The sequence below is a fragment of the Sinohyriopsis cumingii genome, chromosome 6 (genome assembly GCF_028554795.1).
Source record: "Sinohyriopsis cumingii isolate HCF-2022 chromosome 6, ASM2855479v2, whole genome shotgun sequence".
NCBI classification, from domain to species: domain Eukaryota; kingdom Metazoa; phylum Mollusca; class Bivalvia; order Unionida; family Unionidae; genus Sinohyriopsis; species Sinohyriopsis cumingii.
This window is the reverse complement of record NC_142966.1, coordinates 93,644,611-93,660,656: the sequence shown is the minus strand read 5'-3', so window position 1 is coordinate 93,660,656 and position 16,046 is coordinate 93,644,611. Positions and strand designations below refer to the sequence as shown.

The 16,046-nt window shown below is 39.8% G+C and overlaps 1 protein-coding gene across 1 annotated transcript in view; it reads right to left on the bottom strand.

Moving 5' to 3' along the window:
• The window catches only part of LOC149797464 (DNA repair protein RAD50-like), a 212,784-nt gene that overhangs the window by 95,533 nt on the left and 101,205 nt on the right, over positions 1 to 16,046 (bottom strand). The window contains exon 21 of the mRNA XM_089960763.1: positions 11,430 to 11,487. Within this exon, the coding sequence (XP_089816889.1) occupies positions 11,430 to 11,487 (58 nt within the window). The remainder of the gene's footprint in view (positions 1 to 11,429; positions 11,488 to 16,046) is intronic.

Genomic DNA, 16,046 nt, shown 5'->3' with positions numbered 1-16,046 from the left:
ATAACATTTCCAAGTCCATCTCCATAATATGCACTGTAAACAGGATATCGCGAATTTACCACTCTCTCTCGTCGGGTCATATGATTAGAGTCATGTATGATCATTTTATTTAATTAGTTATTTCTCTAATCGACTTTCAATCGCTGTCCACGAGTTCATCAATAAGTTCTCGATAGATGTGAGAATCCATGATGCCGCCGCGAAATAGTCGCTGACAGATATAAGCCGCTTCATTAATTATTTCCGGAGAGTTATTCCCGGCACGTTTTCCTCCGATGAGAACTTCCAACCGAGATACGTCATTGAGAATATTATCAGGGCAGGAAATAAAACCCGATCCAGTTTTAGGTTCCAGCAACTCCAATTCTTCAAAAATATCTCCCTCTTCTGGAAACTCTTCTACTTCTAGAGCAGAGTAAGATGGTGCTGGTTTCTCTTTTTTAGGTCTTCCTTTTCGTTTAGGTTGTTGTTGTTCAGGTGGCGGTGGTTGATGTCTCTGTGCTGTAACTTTCTTTCGCTCTTCCTTCGCTTGTATTTTCGCGATTTTTTTTTCTTCCTTTATTTTTTCTGCTCGATCTTTCAGCTCTTTATTATACCCAATTATACCTGTTTTTATAAAATTATAAGTATCATCACCTTTAGGTATTCGGGGGAGATCTCGATTTATTTTATACACATAATCAGCCCACTCAATTTGAGACATGCCCTTGGCAGCTTCTGGTTTTAGAAATTGGTGTCTGCGACGATAATTGTTGACGATCCAAACAGAAAACTGCCGAAGCTCATCTACGGTACTCAGTGGAATATTTCTTATTTCGTCGATACCATCTTCGGTAAATTTTTTAATAAATGTTTCCTTGACAGTTGCAAGTGGACCTACTGCACCTGGATCAGCTGCGGCTGCTACTTGTTGTTCACTAAGTTGTTTTATTGCTTGAAGCAAACCCTGCTCTGGTTTTCCACCCTCAATTGCAGCCTCTTCAGGAGTTCTTCCTTTGATCGCAGTTAAAACCTTTCCAGTGACTGCGGTGATAGGTTTAAATAATTCCCCTGTGGTTGTTGCGAAGCCTTCCTGAATTTGCTGTTGTTGTTGTAATTTTTCTCTGACACTATCTCTCACAGGAAGAACATTTTTTATTGCTTCTAGTCGCTCTCGAGCTAGTCTAGCGGAATGTGCTTCTCCGATATTTGCCATTATTGTTAACATAAATTTTTAATTCACAACAGAAATCCTAAAATGATTAGCAGCAGAGAGACTGAGCCACCAACGTCGTCGTCGTGCCCCCCCGCAAAGAAACATTTTTTATAGTGAGTTATCACTGTCGAAATAACCCCGTTAGCCAGAAAAGAGGATTTAGTCATCATAGTTTCTGGCTAGAAGGGTTATTTTTGTGAAATAAGAACTTCTATCAGAAAAATTTTCGATAGATGGTCCTGTTGGACGAAACAGTTGGTGGGCTCAGTCTCTCTGCTGCTGAATTAAACCTAAGATATACAAGGTCTTTTTTAAAAAGCCAGTATAACCAGTGAGGAAAGCTGGGGAAATTCTTTTTCTTTAAAATCCTAACCCTATGCAAAATATGAAACTGTAGAACACCACCTAAATGGCTGGGCATGCAGGGCACACGATATATAAATAATACATTTCTGAGGACATGTGTCATATGATCCAGATGTGCAGGTTCCGTAGCTCTGAATAAGAATTAAACAACTGCCATTGTGGTTGTTTGAAAAGATGAGGGAAAATCCAAAGCCTCTGAGGAGTTCCCATTGTGAGACTGATGAGGTTGTTGAATAACTTCTCCCATTTGGGTTGTCCAAAATGAATGATAAGACGAGACACTGATTATTTTGCTTTTGTTATAATTTTTTGGGAATCAAAGGTTTTGAAGGGAAGGCTTGTGTATCCAGGCTGTTTCCAAACTATCAGCAGAGTGTAGATTGCACAGGCTTTGAGTTCAGGACTGGAGATATGAAGGTTTGGAGTTGCTGTTCCATAATACACCAGACAGGTCAATGAACAGTCTGTCCCATCGTACACATATGAATGAAAACTGAGGAATGAAAAGACCATTTTGTGTGTAATATCTTATTGTTCTGGGACAAAGCTTTGGCTAGTCCTGGGATATGGTGAACTTGTATATGGATTTGTTGTTGACAACACCATTTAAAAAGTCCACCATTAAGTTGCAAAGGTCTTGAGACTTGGTTCCTCCTTGACGTTTGAGGTAAGTCATCACTGTAAAACATTGTTCCTCCTTGTCATTTGACATGAGTTGGCAGTGTAGAGTTTTCGGACAGAATGAGAACTCCCATGCCATTCAAATATTCCCGCCACAAGTGAAAGGCTTTCACGATTGTCATCATCTCCAGAATTTAATGCCATGAAGATGTTGTTCCTGGGGAGAAGATGCACCACTGGTTTCCCAAAAGTATGGTAGTAGGTGGGCTCCCCAGCCTTCAGTACAGACTGTAATCTTGGGTGGTTGCACTGGCAGATGTATAACTGCCATAGCCAAGTTATGTTGTCCAATTTCCACAGATGATACCTCTATTGTGTGCAGATGGCGAAAGAATGGTCCAGTGGCCGACTTTAGGCCTCCATTCAGGCAGAAGAATCATCTACAATGTGTGCATAGGAAGGCGACCTAGGACCATGAGAATCATTTACAATGGGTGCATAGGAAGGCGACCTAGGTCCATGAGAATCATATACAATGGGTGTATAGGAAGGCGACCTAGGACCATGAGAATCATCTACAATGGGTGCATAGGAAGGCGACCTAGGTCCATGAGAATCATTTACAATGGGTGCATAGGAAGGCGACCTAGGTCCATGAGAATCATTTACAATGGGTGCATAGGAAGGCGACCTAGGACCATGAGAATCATTTACAATGGGTGCATAGGAAGGTGACCTAGGACCATGAGAATCATTTACAATGGGTGCATAGGAAGGTGACCTAGGACCATGACAATCATCTACAATGGGTGCATAGGAAGGCAACCTAGGACCATGAGAATCATCTACAATGGGTGCATAGGAAGGCGACCTAGGACCATGAGAATCATCTACAATGGGTGCATAGGAAGGCGACCTAGGACCATGAGAATCATCTACAATAGGTGCATAGGAAGGCAACCTAGGACCATGAGAATCATTTACAATGGGAGAATCATCTACAATGGGTGCATAGGAAGGTGACATAGGACCATGACAATCATTTACAATGGGTGCATAGGAAGGCGACCTAGGACCATGAGAATCATTTACAATGGGTGCATAGGAAGGCAACCTAGGACCATGAGAATCATCTACAATGGGTGCATAGGAAGGCAACCTAGGACCATGAGAATCATCTACAATGGGTGCATAGGAAGGCGACCTAGGACCATGAGAATCATCTACAATGGGTGCATAGGAAGGCGACCTAGGACCATGAGAATCATTTACAATGGGTGCATAGGAAGGCGACCTAGGTCCATGAGAATCATCTACAATGGGTGCATAGGAAGGCGACCTAGGTCCATGAGAATCATCTACAATGGGTGCATAGGAAGGCGACCTAGGACCATGAGAATCATCTACAATGGGTGCATAGGAAGGCGACCTAGGACCATGAGAATCATCTACAATGGGTGCATAGGAAGGCGACCTAGGACCATGAGAATCATCTACAATGGGTGCATAGGAAGGCGACCTAGGACCATGACAATCATCTACAATGGGTGCATAGGAAGGCAACCTAGGACCATGAGAATCATCTACAATGGGTGCATAGGAAGGCGACCTAGGACCATGAGAATCATCTACAATGGGTGCATAGGAAGGCAACCTAGGACCATGAGAATCATCTACAATGGGTGCATAGGAAGGCGACCTAGGACCATGAGAATCATCTACAATGGGTGCATAGGAAGGTGACCTAGGACCATGAGAATCATCTACAGTGGGTGCATAGGAAGGCGACCTAGGACCATGAGAATCATTTACAATGGGTGCATAGGAAGGCGACCTAGGACCATGAGAATCATCTACAATGGGTGCATAGGAAGGCGACCTAGGACCATGAGAATCATCTACAATGGGTGCATAGGAAGGCGACCTAGGACCATGAGAATCATCTACAATGGGTGCATAGGAAGGCGACCTAGGACCATGAGAATCATCTACAATGGGTGCATAGGAAGGCGACCTAGGACCATGAGAATCATCTACAATGGGTGCATAGGAAGGCGACCTAGGTCCATGAGAATCATCTACAATGGGTGCATAGGAAGGCAACCTAGGACCATGAGAATCATCTACAATGGGTGCATAGGAAGGCGACCTAGGACCATGAGAATCATCTACAATGGGTGCATAGGAAGGCGACCTAGGACCATGAGAATCATCTACAATGGGTGCATAGGAAGGCGACCTAGGACCATGAGAATCATCTACAATCGGTGCATAGGAAGGCGACCTAGGACCATGAGAATCATCTACAATGGGTGCATAGGAAGGCGACCTAGGACCATGAGAATCATTTACAATGGGTGCATAGGAAGGCGACCTAGGACCATGAGAATCATCTACAATGGGTGCATAGGAAGGCGACCTAGGACCATGAGAATCATCTACAATGGGTGCATAGGAAGGCGACCTAGGACCATGAGAATCATCTACAATGGGTGCATAGGAAGGCGACCTAGGACCATGAGAATCATCTACAATGGGTGCATAGGAAGGCGACCTAGGACCATGAGAATCATCTACAATGGGTGCATAGGAAGGCGACCTAGGACCATGAGAATCATCTACAATGGGTGCATAGGAAGGCGACCTAGGACCATGAGAATCATCTACAATGGGTGCATAGGAAGGCGACCTAGGACCATGAGAATCATCTACAATGGGTGCATAGGAAGGCGACCTAGGACCATGAGAATCATCTACAATGGGTGCATAGGAAGGCGACCTAGGACCATGAGAATCATCTACAATGGGTGCATAGGAAGACGACCTAGGACCATGAGAATCATTTACAATGGGTGCATAGGAAGGCGACCTAGGACCATGAGAATCATCTACAATGGGTGCATAGGAAGGCGACCTAGGACCATGAGAATCATCTACAATGGGTGCATAGGAAGGCGACCTAGGACCATGAGAATCATCTACAATCGGTGCATAGGAAGGCGACCTAGGACCATGAGAATCATCTACAATGGGTGCATAGGAAGGCGACCTAGGACCATGAGAATCATCTACAATGGGTGCATAGGAAGGCGACCTAGGACCATGAGAATCATCTACAATGGGTGCATAGGAAGGCGACCTAGGACCATGAGAATCATTTACAATGGGTGCATAGGAAGGCGACCAAGGACCATGAGAATCATCTACAATGGGTGCATAGGAAGGCGACCTAGGACCATGAGGTCCCCTGCCAGGTTGAGTAAGCGTAGTAGGTGAGGCAATCCCTGTGCAGATATAATTCCTTCAAAGTAAAGGTGCTACCTTGATTTGGATTTCAATGCCTGATCTTGAGGGAGATGAAATAATGTTACCTGTGTACTGAACTCCATACCTAGGTGAACAAACTGTTGAGTTGGTACTAGGTTGGATCTTTCCTTGTTGATGAGAAGTCCAGATTGGTAAAAAGGATATCATGTCTCGTTAGATCTAACTCACTGATGTTTCTGCAGGATGCTGATCAGGTAACCTGATGGTACCAGCATAGAAATGGTTCAGACATGCACCATTACTCGATTCATCAGATGAGTGAAGACCAGGGGGCCAATGGTGGGCCCCAATGTGAGTGATCTGAATTGGTATGTGATGTTGTGGGCGAACTGCAGGAATGTCTTGGAAACCTTGTGAATAGGGACAAGAAGGTAGGTGCCACATAAGTCCATGCTGATGGCCAAGTCTTCCTCATGGATGGCAGTCAAGATGTGTGGTGGTGTTTCCATTTAGAACCAATGAGCATGGATGAACTGACTGAGGGCATGTAGATCAATGACCAGACGTGGACCTTTGGGACCAAGAAAAGTCTGGCATGAACAATAGGACTGTCTCGGTGCTGTATCCAATTTGGTATGTGAGAACAGTGGCTTTTGCTGGGTTAAGCTTTGATAGGATGGTTTCTGCAGTTCGTGTCCTATGATTGGCCCTTGAGTCCTTTTGTTGATTTCCTGTACTATCCCTGTATTAACGCAGTAGTTTTGGGAGAGTGAAAAATTGGTCTCCATGGTGGCTTGTTTGCAGACTTCTTCAATCTGGCCATGAAACAGAAGGTTAGAGGTTAAAGGCTGCACTGTTAGCTTTGCCTTATGGTGATCCTTCATGAAAGTGCAGGCCGAGATCACGGAGTTGCATTCTGCCAACTGTACATTTGTGGCTGTGGTTACGGCATTGGCTCTATTCAGTACTCAGGCTATTCTTGCTCTGATGTATTTAAAGTGGGAGAAGATAAGCTATGTTATGTCTGTTGGAAGATAGCCAGTCCAATGCTGAAGCCATGGCAACTATTTTACGCAGTAACTGCAGAGTGTCAACAATGGCCATCTGGTCCATACATAACGAGTGTGACTTTGTCATCCCCAAAGTGGCAATATCACTGTTAACTGCTGGGGTTTCCAAATGAAAGACTGGTGTGTGGCAAAGGTAGAACCATTGATGAATTGATGATGAAGGCAGGTCAGAACATGTGACTCTCCCAGACTGCGGAAGTCATACTCTTCCGTTCTGTTTTATTTCAAACAGAGGAAAAGGCAGCATGCAGGCTGATGACATCTTTGTTGTGAGCTATGTGCTTTTGCACTTTACCCATTGTTCTAATCTGTTAAAACAAAGAGTGCAAAATGTATAAAACTGTAGCCCTACACCTGCCTTTTAGAACCCAATGTCCATACTGAGCTAAATCTTAAAAAGCTGACCCAGAAATTGATAAGTTTAATAAACCAATGACGCATACAGGGAAAATATAATTACAATACCACCTGTAAGTAGGAGAAGTATAAACCTGTGGGCCTGCACATGTGATGCTAGAATACAGCATGGGTGCAGAGCTATACTAAATGATGGTTACCTGGGAAACAGTTATAGCAGATGATCTCAATTACAATGCTACCTGTAGGGAAGGTCAAGGATGTTATGTACAGATAGAATCATTGAAGCATGGCATTCCAAGACTAAGAAGCTGTGGTAAAGCAAACTCGTATGTATGTACCAGAAATGATAGAATTATACATAATTATGAGTTTCTTAAGGGCATAAAGACCTGCACACATGTAAACATTGTAGCCCGAATATATCTTGTTAAGTCAAATAGGCTAATGTTGAGATTGAATAAGTGCTCATTAAATATGATGGAATGCTTATGCAAATAAAAATTATTCAAGTGTCGCCTAGAGAAACACACATGAGCAAGAAGAGACTGAGTAAATCATGCATAGAAATCTTACCTGTACTTGTCCAACCAATGGAAGCAATACAAAAATGAACAGCAGTGTCTATATTACACACAAAAGCTTCACAAAAGAGGAACTGAGGCTCCCTTAAAGATGTGTGTACTGACAATGTAGATGCAACAATATCCATAATAAGGCAACTACCTGTAGGAAAAAAGCCCACTGTCTGCCTGTACAAGTAAAAACATCCGGATGCTACAAATGCCTTGGAATAGCAACTCACCAAAATGTACCATTAGTACCGTATTTACCGCATATGTTGGGACACGATAAAATAATTATTTTTTTTCCTGTCCCAGAACTTATGGTGAAACATTTTTTTCACTTTGGTCATATGTCCCAAGACTTAAGAACAAAATAAATTGGTATTGCATTTGTGCTCTCCCCCCCCCCCTTCCAACTGCACGTCGGAATAAAATAGATAAATAAAACGCTTAATTGACAATAAAAAGAAAGAAACTAACCTTGTGTTGTTATCATTTATTCCTTTTTTTCAACATGAGCATTAAAGAATAAAACATTTCCATGAAATCCGTGTAAGTAGCATAGGCTTCCATACTGTAGCGTATATCAATTATGTCCGATATCACACACCATGTTGTTCATTGACATGAACACTGAGAAACAATTGTGTGTGGTTGTGCTCAAAGGTTTGAACATGTTATCCGACTGAAAACTGGAGCCAACAAAATCGCATACAAGAGGTAAATAGTCAACTGATATCTTGAATAAGCCATTCACGCATGACACGGTGTTGGGTGCAAAATAATCAAGATTGAATTATATCCAAGTCTATTGTATGACAATATCTCGCAACAAAAAAAATTTCATCATTTGAAAACACATTCACTTGAGTACAAGTGACAGTCTCTTCACCAGCTAGGGTTACATAATTATCCTTACTATAACAAGCACACATAAGCTCTGGTGGTGAATGAACACGACTGGCAGCAAGCAGTTCACTCCTTCTTTGAACCTACCAACAGGACATCAAAGACAAAAGGTTATTTTTATTACAAAGCAGGTGATCTCAGAAGCTGACACCGGTTACTTTATTTTGTAAAGGATATCAATACAAAGGTTATTTTATTTGCAAAGCAAGCCGACATCAGATGTTGATTATGGATTCTGTGAAGTGAGCCGATTTTTTTTTTTTTTTTTTTTTGGATATACAAAGACGGCCGAGATATGGAAGCATACTTTGGGTTCCTTTTCAACTGTATTCACGGGAATTTTGAAAATAAATTTAAACAATGGAACAAATTTTAAAGTGACACAATATAGTGCTTTGTGCACAGATGTCGATGAAACAGCGTCACCCAGAATATTTGGAGAAAATAAAATCATGTGATGAATTCGTTAAGGCCAGAAGAGAACTATACTGTATGCCAGTATCTCGTAAATAAAAATCACTATTTTAAAACACATTCACTTGAGTGCAAATGACAATCTTTTCGCCAGCGTGGGTTACATAAATATCATTAATATTTACCCGCAGACATCAGTACACCTTTGTATTAATTATTACTAAAGATGCCAAGCACATATAAGCCCTGGTGGTAAATAAACACAACTGGCAGCCAGCAGTAAACTTCTTTGAACTTGCCGACAGGACATCAAAGACAAAGGTTATTTTTATTACAAAGCAAGCAGACGTTGGACGCCGACTTTGGATTCGGAAGCCGATTTTTTTAAAAAAGGATATCAATACAAAGGTTATTTTATTGCAAAGCAAGCTGACCTCAGATGCCGACTACTAGATTCTTCTAAGTGTGCCGATTTATTTTTTTAGCTTTGAATATACAAAGACGGCCGAGATATGGAAGCTAACTTTGGTTCCTTTTCAACAGTATTCACAAAAAGTTTGACAATAAAGTAAAACAATGGAACAGATTTTAAAGTTGCACAATATAGTGCTTCGTGCGCGAACATCGATGACCCAGCATCATCCAGAAGATTTGGAGAAAATAAAATCACGTGATGAATTCGTGATGGCCAGAAGAGAAACAGATCATTTCGCCGACAATATGATCATTTACACGGATGAAACTCTGGTGTACTTTGATCGCATTCCTGGATGGACTGACGATAAGATGGGCATCAAAAGTGTGAGAATTAGCAAGACTAGTGCAGATTTGACAAAAATCTTCCTTATGTTCTTGCAGTTTCCACTTCAGGTGGTGTGTTGCCTCCAACAATTTTTCACGGTATGAGAAAGTTAAAAAAGTATTCATGTACCAAAATAATAGACCATACGTGTGCAGGAGAAGGGTTGTGTTGATGGCTGCTGCATTGGATTAAAGAGTTTTATCTCAAGTACAGTTTTATATTTAAAAAATAAAATTTCAGTTGGATTGCAATTTCCGACATGTAATTTTCGAATTATTTAAAAGGTGTCCCACAACTTACGATTCGAAAAAAACGACGTGTCCCAGAACATACAGTGCACAAAAAAATTACTTTTAAAATTAATTTATGGTGTCCCAACAAATATGGTGTCCCAACATATGCAGTAAGTATGGTAATGGAATTACGCATATATTAGGAGTTTTTATAAGTGCTAGAAACTCTTAAGTAAACAAAATAATTCTAGAGTGTACATAATGTGAGTTGCTTAGGCTCCCCATGTAAGTACCTAAATGTGTGACGATGACAAAGTGTATATCAAGATAGGAAGAGAAAAATTTGACAATGTGTATACACTTTGACAAAGTGTATATCAGGATAGAAGAGAAAAATTTGGAAATATAGAGGCAGTAAATTTTCCTTAGAATGGTATATCTTCCAAACATATTCTGGCTCTCTCATGATGAGAGTGTGCTTCTTGGCATGAGAAGAAGTAGTAACTCGGGTGTATTCTTAGGCTCAGCCGCCAAGGATTATAATGAAGGACAGATAACTCAGCCAGACTGAAACATAGATCAGCAGGCACCTTTTAACTCCCTTTAGAGAGAGCTGGATCTTCAAGTTTGTAGTAGTTCTCCTAAGGTATTATGATTGGGTAACATAGTGAAAGAAGAAAAAATATGTAATGAATATCTATAAACATATAAGATACACACACACGCACATATTATTTTAATATAAATTCAAATTTTTAAAATAGACTGAATAGATCACCACCATACCATTTTATTTTTTGTTTTCATTCCACTTTTTATTTTGGCATGCTAGATGTTTTGGCAGCTCCTTTTAATTGGTGAGTTTGTCTTTTGTTTTTAGACAGAAATCCAGGCCAGTTGATCGTTTAAACCCTAAAAGTGACTTGGGCAAAAAAGGAATTTTGTCCACAGGTAATGCTGGCACCCCTGCTACATTACTCCCTTTACTGCATAATACTAACAAGATTAACATGGCTAAGTAAACATGTACTTATTTAAAGGTCCCTTACATCAAAGCAAACTACCACTTCATTATTATTGCAATTATTTTTCAAAGCATTATTTCTGAGACTACTTTGTGATATTTTTGAGGCATTATTGAAGTCTATGAATCCAAACCAAGAGATGGCATTCATTCAGAACAAGTTAAATAAGTACATGATGGCATGATATTAAATATGGACACTATCACTGAAAGCAATCAAGCATTATTTTCGTTGTTGTAATACTGGTACAACAGTCTAATAAGTTAGGTAATCCAATTTTCAAGAAAATGTACTTACTGGAGACTAAAAATTTTAATGCAATAATGTTATTTCATTTTTACCAAATGTTTCTTCAAAACAGAAATTTCTTTACTTTAAGCATAATACCACTGAGATGATTTGACTATAAAATCAATGTAACACCAGCATCACAAGAGTGGTTAAGAAAAGGAAATTACACTGAACAAAAACACTAAACACATCTGCATTATGGAATGTCAAGTGTCTTAGTTGAGATGAATTCAACCCATTCAATATTTGTAACTAATACTTGTTGTAGGTATTAAAGTACTTTGAAAAATAGGGTATGTCAATGTATACTTACACTTTTATCTGTAGATCCTCCTTTTCAGTTATCACTTCTTGAAGGGTTCTACCTGAATCTGATAAAAGTAAAGATGTCTGTTAAAATCATATCTTAATCTTCCATGGAATGCTATTTCCCATCTGCTCCATTGTGACGTGTGTGATTGGGATTTTTAATGTAGCTTTAAACATTTTTCAGTAATATCACTACAATGTCTGCAGTGTGGCAGTTTATAGTGATGTCTAGCACTGGGCATCATAAAGCATGATGTACCACCCAGTCACATTAACTTGACACCAGGCCAACCAGTCCTAACACTAACCTCTTAATGATGAGTGCCCAGCGAGGCAGCCATTAGGTGCATGGCTCACCCGGGGTTCCCACATCCAAGGCGGACTATAAAATCAATGTAACACCAGGAATGGTCCCTTCGTGACCTAACTGTCATGACAGAATTAACAACATATGTCAAAATAACTAAACAAAATTCAAACAAAATTTAACACCGATGCCTATAGCACCAACAAGAATGCCATCATAAAAGAGAAATCTCATCTCTGTGTTGCAGGCAAGACAAAACACAAATGATTATAAACAAAAATCCAGCAGAATGCTATTTTCAATTCTTTCAAGATACCTAAATAACCTTAACTATAGATCACATGACAATGTGACCTACTTTTCCTTAAAAGTTAGTAGAACTTTTCAAGTTGAAATCGTGCACAAAATTTATTTAATGAAAAACCTATGCCTGGTCAATACCATCATCAACAAGAATGCCACAAGATGAGACAACTGATGCCTATTTCTCATTAAACTTTCCAGAAGAGACCAATGAAGTTACAGCAACAGAGGATGAGAAACATATTTCTCACATACATGTATCTACAAACTCACATTTCTCACTTACATGTATCTACAAAGTCACATTTCTCACTTACATGTATCTACAAACTCACATTTCTCACATACATGTATCTACAAACAGGGAACTTCTTTTCTGTACAATTTTGTTCAATAACACCTTTTTAAGTGAGTCAGATCAATAAGGAAAAAACACCTTTTAAAGTGAGTCAGATCCATAAGGAAAAAACACCTTTTAAAGTCAGTCAGATCAATAAGGAAATAACACCTTTTAAAGTGAGTCAGATCAATAAGGAAAAAACACCTTTTAAAGTGAGTCAGATCAATAAGGAAATAACACCTTTTAAAGTGAGTCAGATCAATAAGGAAAAAACACCTTTTAAAGTGAGTCAGATCAATAAGGAAATAACACCTTTTAAAGTGAGTCAGATCCATAAGGAAATAACACCTTTTAAAGTGAGTCAGATCCATAAGGAAATAACACCTTTTAAAGTGAGTCAGATCAATAAGGAAATAACACCTTTTAAAGTGAGTCAGATCCATAAGGAAATAACACCTTTTAAAGTGAGTCAGATCCATAAGGAAATAACACCTTTTAAAGTGAGTCAGATCAATAAGGAAATAACACCTTTTAAAGTGAGTCAGATCAATAAGGAAAAAACACCTTTTAAAGTGAGTCAGATCAATAAGGAAATAACACCTTTTAAAGTGAGTCAGATCAATATCTTTTGAAAAAGTAAGCTAGAACTGAAAATTAGAAGACCAGTGCAATATACTTGGGGAAAATATATACAATGAGTTCGAAAAATTTAATTAAACTTAAAATACAGAGGGTATGATTATTTTTAAAAAATTCTGTCTAAGCTTGTACCTTCACACAAAATGAAAGCAAATTTTTCAGTAAATATGTTTCTCTGAAATAACATTATATTAGGAATAGTAGAATCTTGCCTCTTCAATCCAGCCCTACTAAAAGATGAAAAATATATTTTTCTGTTTTTCTCATATAACAACTCTTGACCGTTATCTACCATTGCCACTGCCAGTTGTTGCTAGTTTTTAGATGAGCGAGATACTAACAGGGATGATGCTCACATAGCAGGGTGGTTGGGAGGGTTTTTAATTAATATGATTGGGAGAAATATGTTTCTCCAATCACATTATGTTAGAGGAATAGGCAGAAGAAGAGGGTGTTCTTCTAGGGAACGATGGCTGGATTCCCCATGTGAAAAATAACCTTTCTCCTAATAACAAAAGTAACACAGCCTAGGGTGTGACACATACATATGGTTAAGAAGATAAATACTTAAATCTTCTGATGCAGAAAATTTCACTGGTGAATCCGTCAATGCCGATAGACTGTGTTTATTATTTTAATTAGGTCTGGCGGCTGTCTGTGCTGTTATCACCAGACCCACCTGATTCAAGGTTTGCCTCTGTGAAGCTAAATCTCTGAAATGGAGGCTCAAGAAGATTGCCTCTGCCTGCTAGTCAACAGCTTTTATTTTATCTCAGGTTGGAGCGTTGCATTCAAACGTGAAGCTTGCAGAGATTGCTAGATACTTCTGAGCAATAATCTCCATGAGGTGAGACTTCAGAGTATACCAAGCATACAACCCACAAGATTTGGTGAGACTTCAGAGTATACTAAGCATACAACCCACGAGATTTAGTGAGACTTCAGAGTATACCAAGCATACAACCCACAAGATTTGGTGAGACTTCAGAGTATACTAAGCATACAACCCACGAGATTTAGTGAGACTTCAGAGTATACTAAGCATACAAACCACGAGATTTGGTGAGACTTCAGAGTATACCAAGCATATAACCCACAAGATTGGTGAGACTTCAGAGTATACTAAGCATACAAACCACGAGATTTGGTGAGACTTCAGAGTATACCAAGCATATAACCCACAAGATTGGTGAGACTTCAGAGTATACTAAGCATACAAACCACGAGATCTGGTGAGACTTCAGAGTATACCAAGCATATAACCCACGAGATTTGGTGAGACTTCAGATTATACCAAGCATACAACCCACGAGATTTGAAAATTTAGACTCTGCATGAGAGCCAACAGCTTCTATTCCATCTTGGATTGAAATGTTACATTAAAAAAAAAGTGAGGCTCTCAGAGATGGCTCAAATTTCACAAGTGGTAATCTTCATAAGGTGACTATCTTTTGAGGCCTCAAAGTGTGCTGAGTGTATAACCCATTTCAGCCATGAAGCAAGTGCTTGAGGGGTGATAACCTGTTTCCAGGCTTTCACTGGAAGGAAGAAGCATTTGCATGAGTCATGAATTGTCAATGTGCATGCCCAGTAGTGCTTGAGTGCGCCAAGAGGCTCTTGCATGTCTGCTGTTCTCAAAATGTCTAAGGAAGAAAGCGAGCAAATGATGACTAATGGTTGGTAACCTATTCTTGGCTACAAAGCCTGGTTGTGTCAAGAGGACCACCAAACCATCTGATATAAACTTAAGATAGTCCAGGTCTACAGAAAGTACATGTAGCTTGCTTACTCTGCATGCAGAAGCTAAAGCTAACAGGAAACATGTCTTGTATCACATAACTGTAGCAAAGTATGGTCATGAGGCTTGAATTTATTATGAGCCCTGTTAAAACCCAGGACAGATACCATTTTGGAAACATGCTAAGGAATTCTAGTCAATTGAGATCGAAATTGACCAAAAGATTCGGTAGATCTTTATCATGCCCAATATCATGTCTACTATGATGCTATAATGTAACTAATATCATGTCTACTATGATGCTATAATGTAACTAATATCATGTCTACTATGATGCTATAATGTAACTAATATCATGTCTACTATGATGCCATAATGTAACTAATATCATGCAGTGGTAGCATTTGATAGAAATTGAAAGGTCTTTATCATGCCCACTGTTATATCTGCCAAGATGCTGGAATGTGTCTGATATCATAGAGCAGTAGCCTTTGATAATAATGGGGGCTAGTTGTTTCTCCTCAAAGAGCTACAGAAAAAATCTGCCAGATGTAGGATTGAAACACTCAGAGGGACGACATTATTGGTATCGCTCCAGTCCTTGAAGACACATTGCTTTCCCTTGTAAGCCCTCAGAGTGGCGAGCCTTCTTGTTCTCAAGATTCGCTCCACAATCAAAGGTTTAAACTGTATGTCTCGCATGGCTACCCTGACAAGAGCTGAGAGTGCAGAAGATTGTCCATGCAGGGATGGAACAAACATGTCCATTGGTTGCATTAAGATTTGGGTTGACTAGAGTCTTCTTGGGTAGATATATTGCTAAACTGAGTAGACTGGTAACCCAGGACTTTTCCATCTGAGAGTGATTATCAGAATCATCTTGCATTTTTGACCCCGTTGCTTCTGTATTATTTTTGGTATCACTACTGTGGGAGGGTAGGCAAATACCCAAAACCTGTCCCAACTGACTGTATATCCAAGGGATCTGGGTCTCGGACTGTAAAGATGAAGGTGGGTAACTTGTGATACCTTCTTGTCACAAGAAAGTTGATCATCGGACGCCCCCAAAGTGCACATATCCAAATGAAGCTCAAATGATGAAAAGACAATTTAGTGTGAAGGACTCGACTTCTCGACAGAGTGTCAGCCAAGACATCAAGTCTGGCTGGCATGTGCCTGTATCGTATGTTGATATTGTGATTGACACACCAATGAAGAAACTGGTTGATGTGACTCAAGTTGATGATGGGCTTCAACTTGTCATTTGCTTCCCAAGTAAGAAATAGCCTTGAAT